Source organism: Equus przewalskii, chromosome 7 (assembly GCF_037783145.1).
Source record: "Equus przewalskii isolate Varuska chromosome 7, EquPr2, whole genome shotgun sequence".
Taxonomy (NCBI): domain Eukaryota; kingdom Metazoa; phylum Chordata; class Mammalia; order Perissodactyla; family Equidae; genus Equus; species Equus przewalskii.
This window is the reverse complement of record NC_091837.1, coordinates 77159943-77180041: the sequence shown is the minus strand read 5'-3', so window position 1 is coordinate 77180041 and position 20099 is coordinate 77159943. Positions and strand designations below refer to the sequence as shown.

The following is a 20099-nucleotide window of genomic DNA, read 5'->3' as shown; positions in this document are numbered from 1 at the left end:
ATCATTTCAAGCGGTGCTTTTTTATGCATTTCTATTAAACTCCATTTATCCCACTTGAATCTACCGTCTCTGTGTTTCCACTTAGTCTGAAGGGACACTGTTCACCGCCTCTGGGAGGTGGTGATACGTCACACGTCTCAGGGGCTGTTCCAAAAATTTCCACTGAGTCTTCCATTTTCTAGGAGAAGAAAGTCAATCCTTTCTTTTCAGAGATGATGTCAAGCAGGAGCTGGAATTTTACCCTTTCTTCCAGTAACTACTTCTAAGATGAATAAATAGCTCACATATGTCTCAGCTGAGGGAGTACAGCTCATGATTACCTAAGGTCCCGTGATTATTTTGGCAACAACAGCAGGGCAGGAGGGAGTCTCTAGATCGATCCCTCAGGCCTTCAGAGGAGTCAGAAACAAAGGCCCCTTTGGTGTCAGGAGGGCAGCTGGGGGTCTCACCCAGGCCTGACCCACAAGTCCTGGCTGGTGGACGGGATCGCACTCGGGAGCTGCCCACCTGTGCTCCTGCCTACCTGGATACCAAGAAAACGAGGCCAAGCACGGAGGGAGCACAAATATTTACTGTAGGTGAAGGTGTGCCAAGTGACCCTCGGTGGAATTCAGAGGCACTGAGAACACAGTTGGGACAGATTCTGAGAACACACGACAACACGTGCTTCGGCCATCGCCCTGAAGGTGAATGACCTCAGAAGCCTGTGGGATCTAAGGCGAGAGACCAGCAGGCTCGCCACAAGCCTGCCCATTCTCTTCATCGCTGGCATCTTAAGTCATCGTTAACTCAAAATGCACAAGGAAGGAAATCACAAGGAGGGACAGACTTCCGCCAAAGTGAACAAAATGATAGGTAAATGAGCCCACCTTGAAAACTGATTTGGAAAAGCCCGAAGTACAGACTGATGGAACATTGCCAGGAATGAAATACAAAAAATCAAAACAACCCTCCCCCGCAACACAACCCTCACAATCACAAAAGCCTCTGTTTTATCAACTACCTCTAAGATGTTGTCAGTAAGTATACACACTCTCCAGCGTCTACACACCCACCAAACTAACCACTTGAGGAGAACATTTTTATACTCAAGTGGCGAATTCCTGTCATTCCGTTCCTGCCTTCATTTTATATCTTTTCGTTATATTCCATAATGACAAGAGAATGTTTTAAATCAACATTTAGTTGCAATACAAGACTCCAAAAAAACCACTTTTTAATTTAAAAAACCCCATAACATCGGTGAGAATCGCTCCCATTTCTTTTCTCCTAATTAAATAGAAAATATTTCTTCTTCCTCTTTTCTTGATTTCACCATCATCTTACTCAAATTCCCATCAGAATGAAAGTTCACCTTGTCCTTCTCACAGATGTTAGGGGGAAAAAAATGCAATACCCCATAAGTTCTTTGAATTCCTTCTTCTCTTATAGTTTAGTTGCTTGTTTTCTTCGACTGGCACAAGGTAACTCAAACACAAGTAAACAACATACTTCTCAATGTGAAATAAAGTCCTTTATTAAAAAATAACTCAGATTTCACTACAGGCTTCGCCATTTCACATTGCCGTTACATTTTTATTGTCTTAGAATTCCATCGATCTTAAGCAACATTTAACATTAGGAAAACTTTTTTGCAAGTAACCTAGCACATTCATATAAAGGTGTGGCCTGCACCCAAACTTATTTTAGCAAGATACAGACATACACTAACTAGTCAACTAACAGTTTATGAATCAACATCAAATGACACAGTCAAGAAACAAAAATCACGTGTTAATCATAATGTATATTCATACGTATGAGTAGTAAGGGTGGGAAAATAACAACAAAACCTCAAGGAAAAATTCAGTTGAGTACGTTCTGGACTTTAATTTCTGTTCTCTCAAAGCAATAGTAGTAATAAGAAGAAGAAATGCACATAGAATAAGTCATGCAAGCCAAATACTAAGGGGAAGAAAAATTTTCTCACTACCAACCAACAATTCAGATATAAACCATAAATCATTCTCCAAGCAAACCATTTCATGACCCAAGATGTTATTTCATTTGAAGCCTGGTACAGCTGTTGTCTCTCTCTTCTCCAGGGAGGTTTCTAAGTCAAATACTCAGCGAAAAGAGAGACCCAAAACAGAGCAGGAAGAAAAACACAATTGTTTCCTCCTGAACCAGCAATTTCTAAATCAGAGAACAAGATTCATAAACTTAAGCGGTCTACATTTTCCATTATTTTCAAAGAGAAAACAAAAGTATCCATTGTGCTTTCATTTTTGGAATAGAAAGCGTACATTTTCTCAAATAGTCCAGACAGAGATAAGAAAGCAAGAGTAGAGAATGACAATTCAGATCACACTTCTTTTCAAGTTTCATGCTTTGCCTCCCATCCCGTCTATAATACGTAAGGAGAGCGAAACTGATCAACTACAACTAACCATGAACACCAAAAAGAAGTAATTTATAATGGAAAATTTTGGTCTGTGCTAGAATGCTGCTGCTAATATAAAAACAGTACTGCACCAAAATCAAACTCCGTGCCAACGTTTTGCATTCATATAATAAATATACAGTGGCGTCTTTGTTCTTACCTATAATTGTCCTCAAGGCTCACAATAAACAAGCCACCTCTCCTGCCGGAAGCGTCTGCTTGGGCTGGCGTTGCACTAACACAGCTGGCAATCTACCTCCAGGACCCCTGGGCTCCTGGCCTCGCCTTCTTTTTCCCCTGTGGTGAAGTGCTGCCCGCACACACCTCTGCTAACACGGAGGGACCACCAGCAAGTTTAACACAAATGAGGAGGAATGCACCGAGCTCACTACTTATACCGATGATTCACTTCAATGACAGGAGAAAGAAATGCTTGTTGGTGGAAAAGGAGTTGAGTCAAGCCCCACCCCTACCGTAAGGATTAAGTAACTCCACCCAGCTCAGCCATTAGCTTAAATAGCCACCCCGCGCCATCACACTAAGTTAGTTACCTGTAGCACTGCTTCTCCAAATGACACTTCTCAACGGGTAGAAAGATGAACCGAAGGCTTACCAAACAGGATGGGCAGTAACCGGCACGCACATGGTTTTGTGAATAACTGTAACGGGGGCTGGGCTATTTGCTTATTTAAAGCTGTATCCGAGTTTTCTGGGCAGACAGGCAGAAGAGGTCTGTCCTTCAGCCTTCACAAGGAACTCAGCTTCTCTCTCTGGTTCCTGCCTGCGAGATGGAGGACACAACCTGCTGGCCCCTCAAAGAGCTTGAAGTCTCAAAGGGGAAACAAGGCCAGAACAAAGATAACTATGATACAAACGACAACAGGAAACAGAAGCAACAGAGAGGACTCGGTGCCACATGAGAGACAGCACCACCACTCTGTAACTGCACCATCCCCATCCCTGCTGGGCAAGCCCATTTTCAGGTGATCCCGCTGGGTACCCTCGGGTACAGATCCAGGGCACTGAGGCAGAGGCTGTCTTGGTACCCTTTAGCACTGTGTCCTGGCTGAGGGTACAGTTCACCAATCCGACCACCCTTTACTGACCTCCCGAGGCCGAGGCAAACGTGTGCTCCTTCTCTGGCTTGTGACTGGCACTAAGCTATGCCTCTCTGCTCTTATTTGAAGCAGGTCAAACCCCACTCTGCAACCCCAGCAGGTGTGGCTGAAACAGGAAGTATCCCACTTACAGCACAAGTCTAACTTTCTGCATTAACTCAAATTTGGTGCTGTGTTCACCGGGAAGGGCTCCTGGCACGTCAGCTGAAAAACTCTAACTAGAGTTTCAAGTTCCCACGGGTGCTCAAAGGCTGGGATTCCCAGAGGTACTGGGACGACAAAACAGGTCCCCAGCGGCGCCAGCGACCTCTGCTGGCCGGAGGATCACTGACGGCTTGGTGGGGAAAGTCGACTCTAGGTCACTACTGGAAATCCCGTCCCCAGAGACACCCTCACAGACAGACAGGCTGAGAGTGCCAAGCATTTTCAGTAGAATTCTCGAACTAACAAGAGAAACACCTCAAGGCTTTAGTATCAAGCAGGTGAGGATAGATAAGTGGTAAACAGGCTAAATTCAGGAGCAGGAACTCCATCTTCTTTGACTATGTCTAAAATTATAAAATTAAACTGTTTCACATTTACACACTGTCTGGAGGGTTAAAGAAATAAAAACCACAATATAGTCTAAGAAAATATACCTAGGGGCCGGGCTGGTGGCACAGTGGTTAGGTGTGCACGTTCCACTTCTCAGTGGCCCAGGGTTCACCAGTTCAGATCCCAGGTGCGGACATGGCTCCGCTTGGCAAAAGCCATGCTGTGGTAGGTGTCCCATATATAAAGTAGAGGAAGATGGGCATGGATGTTAGCTCAGGGCCAGTCTTCCTCAGCAAAAAGAGAAGGACTGGCAGCAGTTAGCTCAGGGCTAATCTTCCTCAAAAAAAAAAAAACAGAATATATATATATATATATATATATATATATATATATATATATACACACACATACATATATACACCTAAACAAGCTCAATATGTTATTTAACAATTTGCTGGTTCCCTTTAAGATAAAATGTACCTATACTTCTCAACAAATATTACCCAACTATTATGGACTAAATTGTGTCCCCCAAAATTCTTAGGTTGAAGTCCTAACACCCAGTACCCTCAGAATGTGACTGTTTTAGGGGACAGGGGCTTTAAAGAGGCAACTAAGCCAAAACGAGGTCATCAGGGTGGGCCCTAAGCCAATATGACTGGTGTCTTTATAAGAGAAAATTAGGCCACAGACAGGTACAGCCGGAAGACAATGTGAAGACACAGGGAAAAGATGGCCATCTGCAAAGCAAGGAGAGAGACCTCAGAAGAAACCAACCCTGCTGACACCTTGTTCTCAGACTTTCAGTCTCCAGAACCATGAGGAAATAACCTTCTGTTGCTTAAGCCCCGCAGTCTGAGGTGCTTTGTTATGGCAGCCCCAGCAAATTAATACGTTAACGGTCATTTCATTCCAAGTATCAATATAAAAACTGAAGGCAGAATTCAGATTTCTGATTAATCACCATTCTTCCACAGCCAAACACTTCATTTCAGGATGTTTTACTCCCTCCCTGTCTACTGAGGCTCTGCCTTGAAAAATGCCTAGAAAAACCTTATTCTGGCAGAAAGAAAAAAAAAATCCTACAAATGACCTTTCAAACTCGTTCCACTACCTCCATTTACAATAAACTTACTGACCAAGTAGTCTACATCCACATCTTTCTCCCCAGCCCGTGGAACTCAGCTTCTGCCCAACCTCCACTAAAACGCAACCAAACCTAGTCAACAACAACCTTAGCACTGAATTAATAAATGTTAACAACGGAGGAAACATAAGAAGTCTTGGTTCAAGCCCCTCCATCTAGAGGAGGAAATTAGGACCCAACCAGAGCAGCACCACAATCTGGGAATAAAGGCTAAAGTAGATTGAACCCAAACATTTAGTCCTAACCCAGTGTTACTATCCCTGCTCCCCCCATATTGGTAACTGAGGATAGCCCGAAATGATCAATTCCCCAATATCCCGAAAGGAAAACCCACTGTTCCACAGAGCAGCTGTAGTGAACAGAGGCAAGGATGCAGACACACTGGATAACCAGAGCAGAATGGTCAAGGTCTGAGAGTAAGTCTAAAACAGGCTTTCTAAACCTGGGATCTACTGACATTTGAAGCCAGGTAATTCTACACTGGGGGGAGGGGGGGTGTTTCAGTGCATTGTAGGATGTTTAGCAGTATCCCGTCCCCACCCACTTGGTAGGAGCTCTCCCCAGGTGTGACAACCAAAAATATCTCCAGACAGTGATAAGTGGCCCCTGGGAGGTAAAGTGGCCCCCAGTTGAGACCAGTGGCTTAAAAGAACAGGACTTTGTGCAGAGGAAAAGAGTCAGTGGCCTTGGAGAAGGGGTGTGGGGGTGGGGCTTCGGAGGTGATATAGAAGAAGAAAGAACAAGTGCCGTTGTGGACAAACAAGCAACAAGGTAGAGCGAAGGGCAGTTCAGAGTATTTCCCCATCTGAGGGTTGATTTTTGTGTTTCCGGGTTTTATTTTTTACAAAGCAGTAGAAGACTAGGTTATAGGCTGAGAGTGAGGAGATTAGAGATTGAGTCAAGAATATCAAAGTCTGGAACAACCAGAGGGCAAAAAGGAGCAGAGCTGGGCTGAGTCAAGGATGTCACGAAGCCCTACAGACTGATGGAAGACAGTACCACCAAGTTAGAGTGGCCCCTTCACGCACAAAACTGCAGGTTCCCCCCCCACAAAGTTGGAGGACCCAGGAAGAAGGTATGGAGGCTGGTTGGATCGCTGTAATTGGAATTCCTAAGGGAGTATGGACACAGGGGTGCCACAAACATGCTGTAGTTTCCAGGGTCATTGTGGTTAGCAGCGGTGCAGGGCAACCTAGAGTTAACTGAGCCTGAAAACAAGGAAACCTGCTAGGAAATCTGTTGCCATAGAATAAACGAAGATGAAGAAGCCTAAAGAAGAGGTACCACTGAGAAGGAAATGAAGAGCCTTTAGACAATCTAGAGGGCTAAAGACACTCAGCCCCTTTGACTTAATAATTCCAATCCAAGGAATCTTTCCTAAGGAAATAATCAGGGACACAGTTGAGCGATACAGACCAACTTCACCACAAAAACGAAACTAAAAAAAACCCTGAAGCAACCTTGATGACCAACCCCAGAGAAAATAAATTACAGATATCTGTATGTTTGTGTCCTCAAGAAATAGTTTAAAACATGGGAAAACATTCACTCTATAATGTTAAGAAATGTAAGCTATGAAATTATATATAACATAGCCCAATTCTGAAGTTTTACATATTTACATGTATACATTTTTATAGCTTCTAAGTCTTACTCTCCATTGACAGAACAGCAGATACTATGAGATTTCCATGGTTAAAAAAACAAAACATAGGGAAATGGGATTAGAGTCTTGGAGAAGAAGGCACCACAGAAGGAGTGATCAGAGAGGAAAGGAGGAGAGGCAGGCGCCAAGAGTCAAAGGTCAAGGGATACACAAAGGTTGGAGTATGCTGAGCAAATACAGGCCTCTGGATTTGATGAACGGGAAGTTGACGGTATCTTCAGACGGACACCTCAGCTTCACAATGTGGGCAGAATGCAGTTAGCAAAGCAAGAGGAGGGGATAGCCTTCCTTGGAATTCCCCACGGTCCTTCCTGACAAGGAAAGGCCACAGAAGGCACAACTGTGAATGACCAGGGGCGGGTGGACCAGAAGTCTGGTAATAGGAAAAGTTGCTTCTCTTCTCATTTACATTACTTGGGGATTTTTTTCCTAAATTTTATTTTCAAAGTAATGTTAAAAATTCGTGATGACTCTTTAATTCTATATTACTTACAGCTAAATGTACATCTTTTTATGGCTCCTGGCACTTCTGACATATTACCAAAAAAATAGGACTGTAGCACAAAAATTCTAAGTGTAGTACTGTTTACTATACATAGAAGATGGTGATAGTTTGTACAGTGAGATTTTATGAAATACCACCAAGGGTCACACTGCATCAGTATGTTCCAATGGAAAGCAGAGGAAGTGTACAAAAGGTCATTAAAATTTGTTAACACAACCAAAAGGAATAAGAAAAGTATGAAAGCTGACTTCATTCAAAGCAAGATCTTATTAAGAACACAAAATTTGAACTTCATAGTAGTATTCCAAAGACTTTTCAGTGTTTGTATTTTGTCTGCTTTTGTTTTTAATCTTAGAAGGATTTGTAAATTACTGAGATCATCTTGAGATTTTCTTCCTTAAAATCCATCGTGAACTTACCCATACTCTGCAGCCTTCAAAAATCATGTTTCTAAAAATAACATTACAAATTATTACAAAATGTTCAGTTCACCATAAAATACTGTTTAAAAAGCATTATTCTAAATATTATAGCATTATTCCAAATACATAAACTATTTCCATATACATATAGTATAAACATAGGCAAAGGACTAGAAGAAAATAAAACCAAATGGTAACCAATGATCTCTCTCTGGCTGTTTGGATTACAGGTGCATCACCGCTTTATGTTTTATCTTTCCTATGTCTAATTATTTTATAATCAGAAAAAATTAATTAAAAATTGCTAAGAATGTATTATCACGTACTTATTTATTTATTTACTTTTAGAAAGATTAACCCTGAGCTAAGATGTGCTGCCAATCCTCCTCTTTTTGCTGAGGAAGGCTGGCCCTGCTAACGTCCGTGCCCATCTTCCTCTACTTTCTATGTGGGACGCCTACCACAGCATGGCTTTTGCCAAGCGGTGCCATGTCCACACCCGGGATCCGAACCGGCAAACCCTGGGCCATCAAGAAGGGGAACTTGTGCACTTAACCACTGCGCCACCAGGCCGGCCCCATTACCACTTATTTAAAAAGAATGAGTAACCAAATGAAGAATCCAAATGCTGAAGGGGAAAAAAAACCAAATTTCTCTGTTTTGTTCAAAACCAGCTACAGCAGAAGAGAAACTAGGGCACTTGGAGGGGGAGGAATAAATTGAACAAAACAAGGATGACATGACACAGGCAAAAATCTTTACATAACACAGGCAAGGTTTAGTGATTATAACACAAAGTCTTGAATTTCCTCACAAGGTCTTAAATCAAATCCTCCTAACTCGGATTGGCCTTTTCTTCCAACGCCCTTACAAAAAAGGACAATGTGTGGTTTACATGCTTCACAGGTTAATACAACCAAGTCACTAGTGACTTTATCAAAACATCTAAAAGAAGAAAACTGTCTCATCAAGAAGGGGGAAAGGTCTCTTGAATGTTTAAACATCAGTCAGTAACATAACGTTGTGTGCCTGCTCTGCTCAAGGCACTGGCCAAGACCCAATGATTTGTATCCTCAAGCATTTATAAGCTGACAGCTTACAGACAGTTCCCTGACTTATGAAATGTTCATTATTTATCTCCTTCACATCTCCACTTGGAGCTCTAAGAGACCTAACGTGAACTGATTCTGCCTCTACACCAGTTCCCCAGCTAACCTTTGCATCTCGGTAGCCATCAGCCAGCCAGCTGTTCAAGCCGAAATTTCCTCGATTCTGTTCTTCTCTTTATCCCTCACACATCCAGTCCATCAGTAGGCCCTAAGACCTCCATTGCCAAAATAAATTCCCAGTCATCCCCTTCTCTTCATTCTGGATGTTACCACACAGGTGTTCAAACCATCCTCTCTCACCCAGGCTATGGCGAGAGCCTCTTATCTGGCCTCCGGGCCACTCTTTGCTGCAACAAGAGTCATACCAAGCCACTCTCCTGTCTGGCAACTCTCTCTGCTGGTTCCCACAACCATAAGCATAAAATGCAAATTCCATGGTAGCCCTCACAGCCCTCATGAGCCATGGCTTCGGGCCTGGTCCTTTCCCTTCACCCCCACCACTCGCCCCTTCACTTCCTCTCCCCCAGGATTTGTCTTCTTGCTCTTCCTCAAACCTCTGAAAGGCACTTCCACGTGAGAGCCTTGCATCGTACTGGCTGTGCCTCTTTCAGAAGCTCGTTCCCCCAGTTCTTCCCGCTGGCTCTCATCTTCTCATGAACCTGCAGTAAGAGTCTTTATGCAGATGGAAGTATCAACTGGTACCACACTTTAGGAAAGCAAATGGGTAATATATCACAAAAGTATTTAAGTCCTAATATTCCTTGACTTTGTAATCCCATTTCCAGGGAGGTATCATAAGAACATAATCTAATTAAAACTAAATTTTTTGCACAGATATTCACCGAACCTTTCCTCTCTTATACGAAACATTGGAAATTTAAACAGAACAGAAATGATTAAATAAGGTTGTATATATTAAGAAAATGAAATGTTGAATATCACATATTGGAACGTTAAGTGACAAAAAAAGTAGGCTAGGAAAATTTCCTTATATTATGATGCTAATTATGTAAAAACAAACATTCCCCACCAAAAAACAACTGAAAGGAAAATGCCAAAATATTGATGTTCTTTCTGTTGTTGGTAGTTTTTTCTTCTAATTTTTCCTAATTTTTTTCCAGATTTAGAAAAATGTGTATGTTTAACTTTCACAATTGGTGAAGGAAAACCCCTTATTTTAAATAAAAGATATAATGCTATAAATAGTTGTTAGCTTTCTAACACACCACTGAAAAGGCGTATTTTAAAGCACAGTGTTAAAGTTAAAAAGCTCCCATACAAGATACATAATAAATCACGTGAGAAAAATATTTGTAATATGTTGCAGGTGGGGAGTTAAATCCCCTATTCCACAAAGAACTCTTACAAATCAATGAAAAACTAACCACCTAAACGAAAAATGGACAAAGGATGCAAAATTAGCACGTCTTTTATAAAAGAGGGAAGAGGAAATACAAATGTATGAAGAGATACTCAACCTGACTGATTGAAGACACAAAATGAGATATTTTTACCTTCCATAATGGCAAAGACTAAAAGATTGATAAAATGAAGTAATGTTGAGCACAGGAAAAACTGGTACTCTCAACTATTAGAGGCAGCAGAAACTAGAGGAATACTGGGAAGGCAAGTCCCCAATATCCATGAACATCGTATACGTTCATGTCCTTTCATCCAGGAATTCAACTGTAGGAATTTATCTACAAAAACACCCACACACAGATACATCAATAAACACCACAGAGCTCTTGAAAGACATCCTATATATATTTACTGGGAGGACAAAACCACGTTGCAGTTGAGCATCCCTACCATGACCCTGGTTTTTTGAGAACAGCAGCACTTACCTTTAATGGAATTCTTACTACACGACAGGCACTGTGCTAAGCCCTGTAAGATTATCACTGACCCTCTGAGATAGGTACTGGTATTATCCCCATTCTACAGATGAGAAAACTAAGGCTTAGAGAGAGAAATAGAAGTTTGTTTCTGGATGGCCCTCTGAGTGCACATCTCTACCTCCCTGTCTTCCACACAGACTACATATCACATCCATGAAAGTCCTAGGGAAGTGGCAAGACTACCCTCAGTTGACCAGAAATAGAATGGGTCAGATGGACAGAAAAAGAAAACCAGAGCCGCCGCGTGTGCAGGGTGAGCTGCCGTGTAAGTGGAAGCATTCTCTAGGTGCCAGAAATTCAGCAGTCTAGCGCTACAAGGGGCTGGAGAGACTCGGGGGCAACAGTCAGGAGGATTAATCAAGAATCTTCACTTCCTCTAGCTTTTCCCACTGCTACCTTCTTCATGCAGGTGAAAGCAGGAGTGCAGTCCTAAGACTGGAAGTGCAGGCAGCTAGCGATGGCCAAGAGGACGTGCAGTAGCCACACCTAAAAGGCCACCTGCTGGCCCATTCCACCAAGCCCTACACACGGCCTCCACCCGACAAACACCAGTCACAGGCTCCTCTGATGAGAAAGAGGCAAATAGGAGTCACAAATATAAAAGCCAGCAGACAATCAAGAATCCCCAAACATGAAAATCCCAGTGCTGTGAATGAGGGGCACAAGCTTGCCGAGTCTGAAACAGAAGAACTTTAAATACGCCTAATTAATATCCTCATAAAGTCTGAGAGGGTATCAGGGCATCAAAACAAGCACAGCCTGGTATGAGAAAGGAAAGAAGAAAGAGAGATCTAAGAGAAGGAACCAGGATTTTTAAACTTCAAAACACAGCACTGTGCAGCTTCCAACACAGAAAAAAGATGGAACGTAGTTAACACCATGGGTAGGTTTTCACATTTGAGGGGGAGCGAGAGGAGGCGGCTTAGAAATCCCTTCTCTCCCCGCCCCTCCCACCACCCACATCAACCTCCAGGCCACTCCCCCTAACTTGGAGAAGGGCTGCTGTCATCTTGTTCTCCGCGCTCACACGTCTACACACATGGGCAAATATATATAGGGAGATTGTCTTTGCTTCACAACTTGGTATGATATACCTTTCTGCACCCTGCTTCTAATGCATCAACTTCTCACAGAAACCCCTCTAAAGCCAACTCTAAAACAGCTCTAATTCTCTCTGTTCAATAGCTGCATAATAGGACATGTAACAAATATTCCATAAGTCAGCCATCTGTCAACTGATGGCTTGGTATTTCCAGTATTTTGCCACCATAATGGTATAATAAACCTTCTTATACATATGTACAGACACTTTTATTTCTAGAAGACAGATGCCCAAGAGAAAGGCTGTTTAACAGAAAAGTATATTAGTTTTTAATCTTAATATGCACTGCCAGTCAGCTTCCCAAATAAAGCATGGTAAAGCACATTTCCATCAGTATTATGAGAACAGCACTTCTGCTACATCCTACTCTTCTCTATTTTCACCAGTCTGATGGGTTTAAAGTAACGTTTCATTGTTGTTTTACTCTGCATTTCCCTAACAAATGTGAATTATTTTTCACAGGTTTGCCGGCTGTCTGAATTTACTTCTTGTGAGTTGTATATTTATATTCTTTGTGCTTTGTTCCGAGTCGTGTTTCTCTTGCCAATTCAGAAGAGTTACTAATATTGTAGACAGTAACCCCTTGTCTGTCATACATGTTATAAGTACCCATCCCCAACGTGATAGCTTGCAGGTAGAGAATCTTGCTTGAGAAGTTCTTACAAGTAGTTTCCTCTATTTTCTGGTAAATTGGAATTGCTTGTTTACATTTAAGTTTTTGAAGATTCTGGGATTTATTTCTGATTATAAAGTAAGAGAGAGGTCCATCTCCCCTCCTCCTACCTTAAAGAGATTGTTATACCAGCACTATCCAATAAATAATGTATTTTCTCAACGGTATTGAACTCTTCATCTTTATTTAAGGAGACACAGTGCTGGATTCTCTATCCAGTTCCATTGAACTATTTATGTAATCCTGTATCAATGCCACACTGATCTGATCACAAAGCCTTTCTTAGCATACTGTGATCACTTGTAAGCCAACTTTGCTCTCACTGGTTTTTCTTTCCACATTTGTCTGGGCTCTTCTCAGGTAAAAAGCAAAACAGGAATAAAAATCAGTTACTTACACATAAAAAAGGCTATATACTGAAAAAAAAAGAAAGCCCCAAAACAGATATTTCCCAAAATGCAAAACATGAAAACTATTTCAATTACAATTAGGACTTATAGAAGGATGTCTGCTTTTATGATTACTTAACATTGTCTTAGAGGTTCTACTGGATGTAGTAAGACAATGAAATGTGCACGTCTAGAACATCCAAGAGCCTATAGTAAAAAAAAAAAAAAAAAAAAAAAAATCCTAAAATCAATAGCAAAAATTGTCAAGGTAGCTAGATAAAAAAATAAGTCTCTAAAAATTGTCTTTTCTCTGTTTCGAAAATAAGCACGTGGAAATGCAAGTTAGCATTCCTTTTCTCAATAGCAGCAAATAGCCTGAGAAGAAATTGAACAAGTATAGTACCTGTACCCCTTTTAGTGAATGGTAAGACATAAAAATATATCAGTTATTCCAAAATTAATACATACATCGATTGCAATTCCGTTTAGAATTTCCAAAACAGTGAGGTTTTCTTTTTCTTTTTTTTTTTTTTTTTTTTTTTACTGACAAAGAGCTAACATCTGTTGCCAATCTTCCTCTCTCTTTTTTTTCTCTCCAAAGTCCCAGTACACAGTTGTATATTCTGGTTGTAGGTCCCTCTAGTTCTTCTTTGTGAGGCACTGCCACAGCATGGCTACTGACGGATGAGTGGTGTAGTTTCACGCCCGGGAACTGAACCTGGGTTGCTGAAGCAGAGCACACTGACCACTAGGCCACTAGTGCTGGCTCTTCTCTCTTTTTTTTTTTGAACTGAATAAAATAATCCTGAAGTTTATACAGAAGAATAAATGGGCAATGCCTGAGAAGAGACAAGACAAATATGGAAAGAAAGCCAGTGAGAGCAAAGTTGCCTTACAAGCGATCACAATATGCTTTGTGATCAGATCGGTGTGGCATTGATACAGGATTACATAAATAGTTCAGTGGAACTGGATAGAGAATCCAGGACTGTGTCTCCTTAAGTAAGAGAAGTTAATGTATGAAATTGACGTATATTAGGAATGGCAGCTTAACGTCATCAAATGGCTCTTCAGCCTCTATGGATCCAGTCCTAAGATTTTTCTCCTTTAATATGCTGGGGTACAGTAATGGATAATGGGAATCAAAGTTCCTAATACCTCATCACCCTAGTATTACTGAAATAAACTATTGATTATAGTACATTAACCTTTGATGGACTTAAGAGTCTATTAACAAATTATTTTGATCTGTATTTACTTTCACAAATAATATTGGTCTATACCTTTCTTCTTTAGAATTTATCAGGTATTAAAATTAAAATTATGGTTTTATAAAATGAACTAGGAACCTCGGCACATTTTATCATGTCCTAGAATGGTATAAATAACACTCAAATTTCCTGTTTTTAAAAGATTAGATAAAACTCAGCTGGAAACCCATGGAGTCCTGGTGCCTTTTTCAATGGTAACTGTTAATCACATTTGCTATCTCTTCCAGAATAACTAGGCTTTTCAAGTTTTCCACGCTTCTTGGATCAATTTGGTAATTTGTATTTTATTAAATCATCCTTGTTTTCAAAGGTGTTGCCGTGGGGCTGCATGTAGCATTTTCCTATAAAATCTATTAATCTCTCCTATGTCTTTCTCATTCTGTTGTCTATTTTTGCTCTCCCTTTTCCTCAGTATGATGGGAATTTATTTTATTGGTGCTTTCAAATAACTAGCTACTAGATTTATCCTTTAAATTTTATTTTCACTTTTATTAATTTTAACTTTTATCTTTGTTCTCTCTTGAGTTATCCTTCCTAGCTTTTTAATTTTTTTACTTTTTTTTTTTTTGAGGAAGATTAGCCCTGAGCTAACATCTGTGCCCATCTTCCTCTACTTTATATGTGGTACACCTGCCACAGCGTGGTTTGACGAGCAGTATGTAGGTCCACTCCCAGCATCCAAATCAGTGAACCCCTGGGCCACCACAGCAGGGTGTGTGAACTCAACCACTATTCCACTGGGCTGGCCCCTAGCTTTTTATTTTTTGTTTATTTACATGTTCTTTTTCTAATTTCTTATTTTGCATACTCAATTCCTTTATTTTTCATCTTCTTTAATAACGAAGGCAGCTTTCCCTTTATAGGTGATATGTTCTACGATACCTAGTATTTTTATAAAGAACACGAAAGAAAAATACCTAAGATGGAAAATTTTAAGAGCCACAATGAAGGCAAGCCATGGAACCCATCCACCAGCTGGCATTCTCAGAGCAGGGGATTAATAAACCAGCAGGAGCAGGGGAAGAATAATCACCATTTCATCAGTACAGGCCAAGTTTAAACAAAATTCTATCATCTCCCTCACTGCCTTGTTAGGCTTTCACCCTGCACTTCACATTTTGGGAAGAGTGATGAGATTCATACATAGATTAAAAAAAAAAAAAATTACCACCAGAATAATTGCTGCAATCAGTATACATTTAGCCTAACAGTAAAACTTCTATCTGTGATCAGAATAGTGTTCCACGTCTAGGCAGCACAGATCCTGAATCAACAAAGACTCACTCTTATGTCAGGACAGTGAACTTACTAACGCCAAGAACATGGCCTGATACGTTTGAGATGCATCTTCAGGACAGGCTGATGTATAAATCTCAGGTCACTGGAATAATTAACCACTCAGAGCCTGCTCGGTTTCCAGGTTCAGCAACGCACCACTGAGGAAGTGACCTTTCCTATGTGAGAGCCGCAAATGGCAATTCCTAAAAATTGTAGCCCAAGGGACAGAAAGAGGGTCTTCTTAACCAAGGGGGAGGAGCTCTGATTTCATTAGGAAAGTGGCCAAGGCCAGAAGCAAAACTGCTCCTATTTCCTTAATCCTCACTACAGGGAACTTTAGAACACTTAAAAGGTCCCAACCTGGCCTGGGAACTTGAAGATGACACTCGAAATCACATTCATTCATGCTCTACTAATTCAGAAGTATTTTTATGATCTGGAAAGAGTTTGGACTCACATTTCCATTTTTAGACCCTACAGGCGGAGAAGGAGGCTCAACCTACTTATGGGAACAAATTTTAGAAGCTCTGACTCATGTGTAAACAACCAACGTGCTAATAATTTATCTGCTGGTTAAAGCAAATACTTCTATTTGAGTTCCTACCCTAAGTCCTTGTAAGAACTGAAACCAAAAAGAAATTTTCAACATGTTTTATATTTAATTTTTTTCACTTGGCTCCTAAATGTTTGCCCCAGTGAATCCCAGTAAATAAAATGTTACTATTCAACCCCCATTAGAGGCTGGCTCCTGGCCGAGCAGTTAAGTTCATGCGCTCTGCTTTGGTGGCCCAGGGTTTCGCCAGTTCAAATCCTGGGTGCAGATATGGCACCGCTCATCGGGCCATGCTGTGGGGGCGTCCCGCATTAGCACCACCAGAGGCACTCACAACTAGAGTATACAACTATGTACTGGGGGGCTTTGGGGAGAAGAAGAAAAAAATAAAAGGAAGACTGGCAACAGATGTTAGCTCAGGTACCAATCTTTAAAAAAAAAAAAAAGAATGCATTGTGTCTATGCATCTCTTGATTAAACCCCCATTAGAACAGGAACTCCAGGGTGGTAGGAACCACTGAAACCAGTGAGGAAATAATACATCCCTTCCCTCTAGGCTACAGGTACTTCTTTCTGGAAAAGGACCACAATTCCACATGAACATCCTGTTGAAGCAATCTGCAGATCCTGATCAACAGCCAGATGTCAGACAGTAGGGCAGATGTCAAGGTCAAGCAGAGGCCAGGTCAAGGGTGTGACCGCACCCTGAGAACATTACGGGGAGTGGGCATGGATAGCACTGCTACTCAGTCACAGAGACTTTTCAAAGGTGGAATTGGACTCAGGGGCCCTAAGCTCTCATGTCTCTTAGAATCTACTGGCTAGTTCTGCACAAGACTGGCAACCCAAGTACCTTAATATATTCCTACGGCACCAAGAAAAAAAACAGTCCTGGAGACAAGGCCCCCTACCTGGTATATGTACACATAACCCTAACTGCCTAACCCATTCGGGGGATGGGGGGGAGTGGAGGAGAAGAGAAACACGACAACAGTAGTCCAGACCCATGAGTCACAATTCACAGTCAAGGCCCAGTACTAGCTATAAACAAGAATTGTTTCCAATTCCCCAGAAAAATGTTTAAAATGAGGTATTTGGCTGGCTGGGTTTTTTTTTTTCTGCATGGCCCTCTGCTTTTCGTCTGTCAAAATTAAATGGGATAATCTCCGGTTTTTAAGGTTCAGTGGTAACCAGCTACTTGTTATGGTTAAGAAATAACCTGGTGGTGCCAGTTGGAATTTCTAGACATCCTCATAATAATTTCCTCTGAAGTACTTAAATTTTACTTTCTGGTGGAAGTACTTCTAACCGTTTTTAAAACAACATCATGCGAAAGCTTAAAGAGAAGGAGGAATAGATGGCAGACGAAAGCGTGTTTCGCAGTGCAAAGGCCAAGAGGGAGGGAGGCAGGTGAAGAAGCTTCTTCTTGTGCAGGGAGGGGTGGAAGAGCGTATCTGAGGGTCATCCCACATGCCCATCACTGTGCAGGACTATGGCCCTGTGATGACCTAAGGAGGTGCTCAGGTGGGAACACGACTGCTTCCTGCAGCCTGGTGACTGGGGCAGTACGTGCCTGATGAGGTCAGGAGAGGCGGACCACCAGCCTCCCCCCAAACATACACACTCATCATGCCTCCAGTCTAACCAGCAATTCTGCTGTCTCTTCAGTTACCTGTCCCACTGCCTCATCCCTCACCTGGCCTCTCTCCACTTTTTTGTATTACTTCCCCCACACATCTTAAGCCATAACGCCAGATCTCTACACCTCAGTTACCATGTCAGGCAAAGATGGGGTTCTCCTCTCCTTATGCAGCGTCCCAGTGAGAACACAGTTCCACAAACATAGTAAACAGGTTTCGTCCAACTGGAAAACTTGGTGTAATCTTTCAAGTGACTTCGCCACGCTCAACTAAGCCACACTTAGGCTGGAAGTTTCAATGGATCCTGCACTCAATGCGTAGGGGAGCATCTTTGATTCCTCCGAGAATCGCCTTATTGCAATTAGAAGGAATGAAAGGAATCAAGAAAGCCTTCATACAAAAGTTGGTATGTGAACTGGGTCTCACAAGGTAAGCAGGGCTCTCACACACACACACACAGAGAAAGAGAAAGAGGACCCTGGGAGAGCACAAAGAATGGCACAGAAGAAAAAAGAAACCAGAACACATACAGGGAACTCAGGCAGTTTAGTTTGGCTAGAACAAAGCAGGCGGAAAAGGAAGCAAGAGGAGAATGGGGTTGAACCAGAACTATGCTCTATCCAACCAGGAAAAGAGTATGAACTTTGCTTCACAAGAATATTCTTTCTTTTCTTAATTACTGGTGGTTTCCGCCATTTCTCCATAAGGCTTCAATAAATGACTAATGGAAAGCCCTGCAATTTCCAGATTCTACTTCCTACGTGCTTTCTATTCTTATTCTACACCAAATAGCTTAATCATCTTGTTTCCTTCTCTCGACTGACGAACTCCACAGTCCCTATCCGCTGCTTCTCTCTCACACACACCCCTCCCTCTAGTCAAAACAAACCCAGCTACTTATGGTTATAAAACAAACTTTCAAATATTTTTACCAAAAACATTTCTCCTAAATATAACTTCCATAATTTTGAGAAAGGCCAAATATTTTTGCCAGGTGATATTTATCTTTCTTTAATCTCTGTTACTCCCTTGGCCATTTGTGAACACAACAGATTACCAGGGGGGTTTGCTCAGTGCCCCGGAGCTCACCCTCCCACTGACACACGACTGCTTAAGTACTGGTTAGAAGCTGGTGACCAAAAACCCACATTAGTTCATAAGCAATTAATTAAGAGGACTAATGATCTAAATAGTAGGAAACACAAATAGGTCATAATAAATGAGGATACATACAATTGATTCTGTATTACTTACTACACTTGGTAGATTATCTTAGAATATCTTGTGATTATTCATAAAATAATATTTATTCAACTAGTTTAACTCAATCCAAATATCTTGTATTGAGGTGCTCACAGCTGCTGGGTTATTTGCATCTGATACACATTCGACTTGCTATCATGTTCAGTTCCTCTCTTTCCTGTTTTTTATTTTTTTAATCTATTGTTTCTTTTCTTCACTGTACTGTCAGACTTCAGAGTTGGAGTTTCATTTCATCTCACAAACTTTTTACTTTTTTTTTAAAGATTGGCACCTGAGCTAACAACTGTTACCAATCTTTTTTTTTTCCCCTGCTTTTTCTCCCTAAATCCCCCTAATATATAGTTGTATATTTTAGTTGTGGGTCCTTCTAGTTGTGGTACGTGGGATGCCGTCTCATCGTGGCCTGATGAGCGGTGCCATGTCCGCGCCCAGGATCCGAACCAGCAAAACCCTGGGTGGCCGAAGCGGAGGGCGCGAACTTAACCACTTGGCCACAGGGCTGGCCCCCTCACAAACTATCTGATCTCTTTTCTAGTGTTTCTTTTTAGCACCTTCTTCCTTTTTTGAACTTTTACATAAGTGACTTTCAGAAAGATGTACAATACTTATGAAATCTTCTATGTAATGAATGTTTAATACTACATTATGGAAATTCTTTACCTAATTTTAAAAAGATTAATTAAAGCTCAGAAGCATATGCAATACCCACACATCACAACCTGTCACCAGTCAACATAATGTCAAATATCTGTAAAGTTACGAGACTAATTTTCATCTATCTAGATGCCAACTCACTCACTTGGATGGAGCGATCCCATGAAACCCTGCCCAGTGGGAATTTTAAAGTTCCTATTAGACAGTAAGCATCTTGAAATCAAGGAACTTAATTCTCTTAGTATTCCAGACAGCCACCTGTCACATATATACCAAAAGGAAAATAAATGCTTAGTGTGAAGAAATGAATCATCCTTAACTATTTCATAAATGTGTTAGTGCCTAAAAGTGAAGTAGAAATGGACACTATGACAAACCTAGTAATAAGGTCAACTAGGTCTTCGAATTCAAAAAAGAGGTTGAATTTTTTAAGTCATTCTTGAAACTGGTTC

The 20099-nt window shown here is 41.3% G+C and overlaps 1 protein-coding gene across 32 annotated transcripts in view; it reads right to left on the bottom strand.

The window, feature by feature from the left end:
- NEDD4L (NEDD4 like E3 ubiquitin protein ligase) overlaps positions 1-20099 on the bottom strand; it is a 342576-nt gene that overhangs the window by 176648 nt on the left and 145829 nt on the right. For 4 of the 32 annotated variants that reach the window (XM_008539563.2, XM_070627751.1, XM_070627760.1 and 1 more), the window contains exon 1: positions 2583-2905. The exons of 19 other annotated variants lie outside the window; for them this stretch is intronic. Coding sequence is in view for 1 of the 13 variants with exons in the window: in XM_070627748.1 (XP_070483849.1) it covers positions 3672-3694 (23 nt within the window). In the remaining 12 variants the exon portion in view is untranslated. Of the gene's footprint in view, positions 1-2582; positions 2906-2973; positions 3812-20099 lie in introns of those variants that run through there. 9 more of the 32 variants (XM_008539568.2, XM_070627761.1, XM_008539570.2 and 6 more) reach the window with 8 other exon arrangements.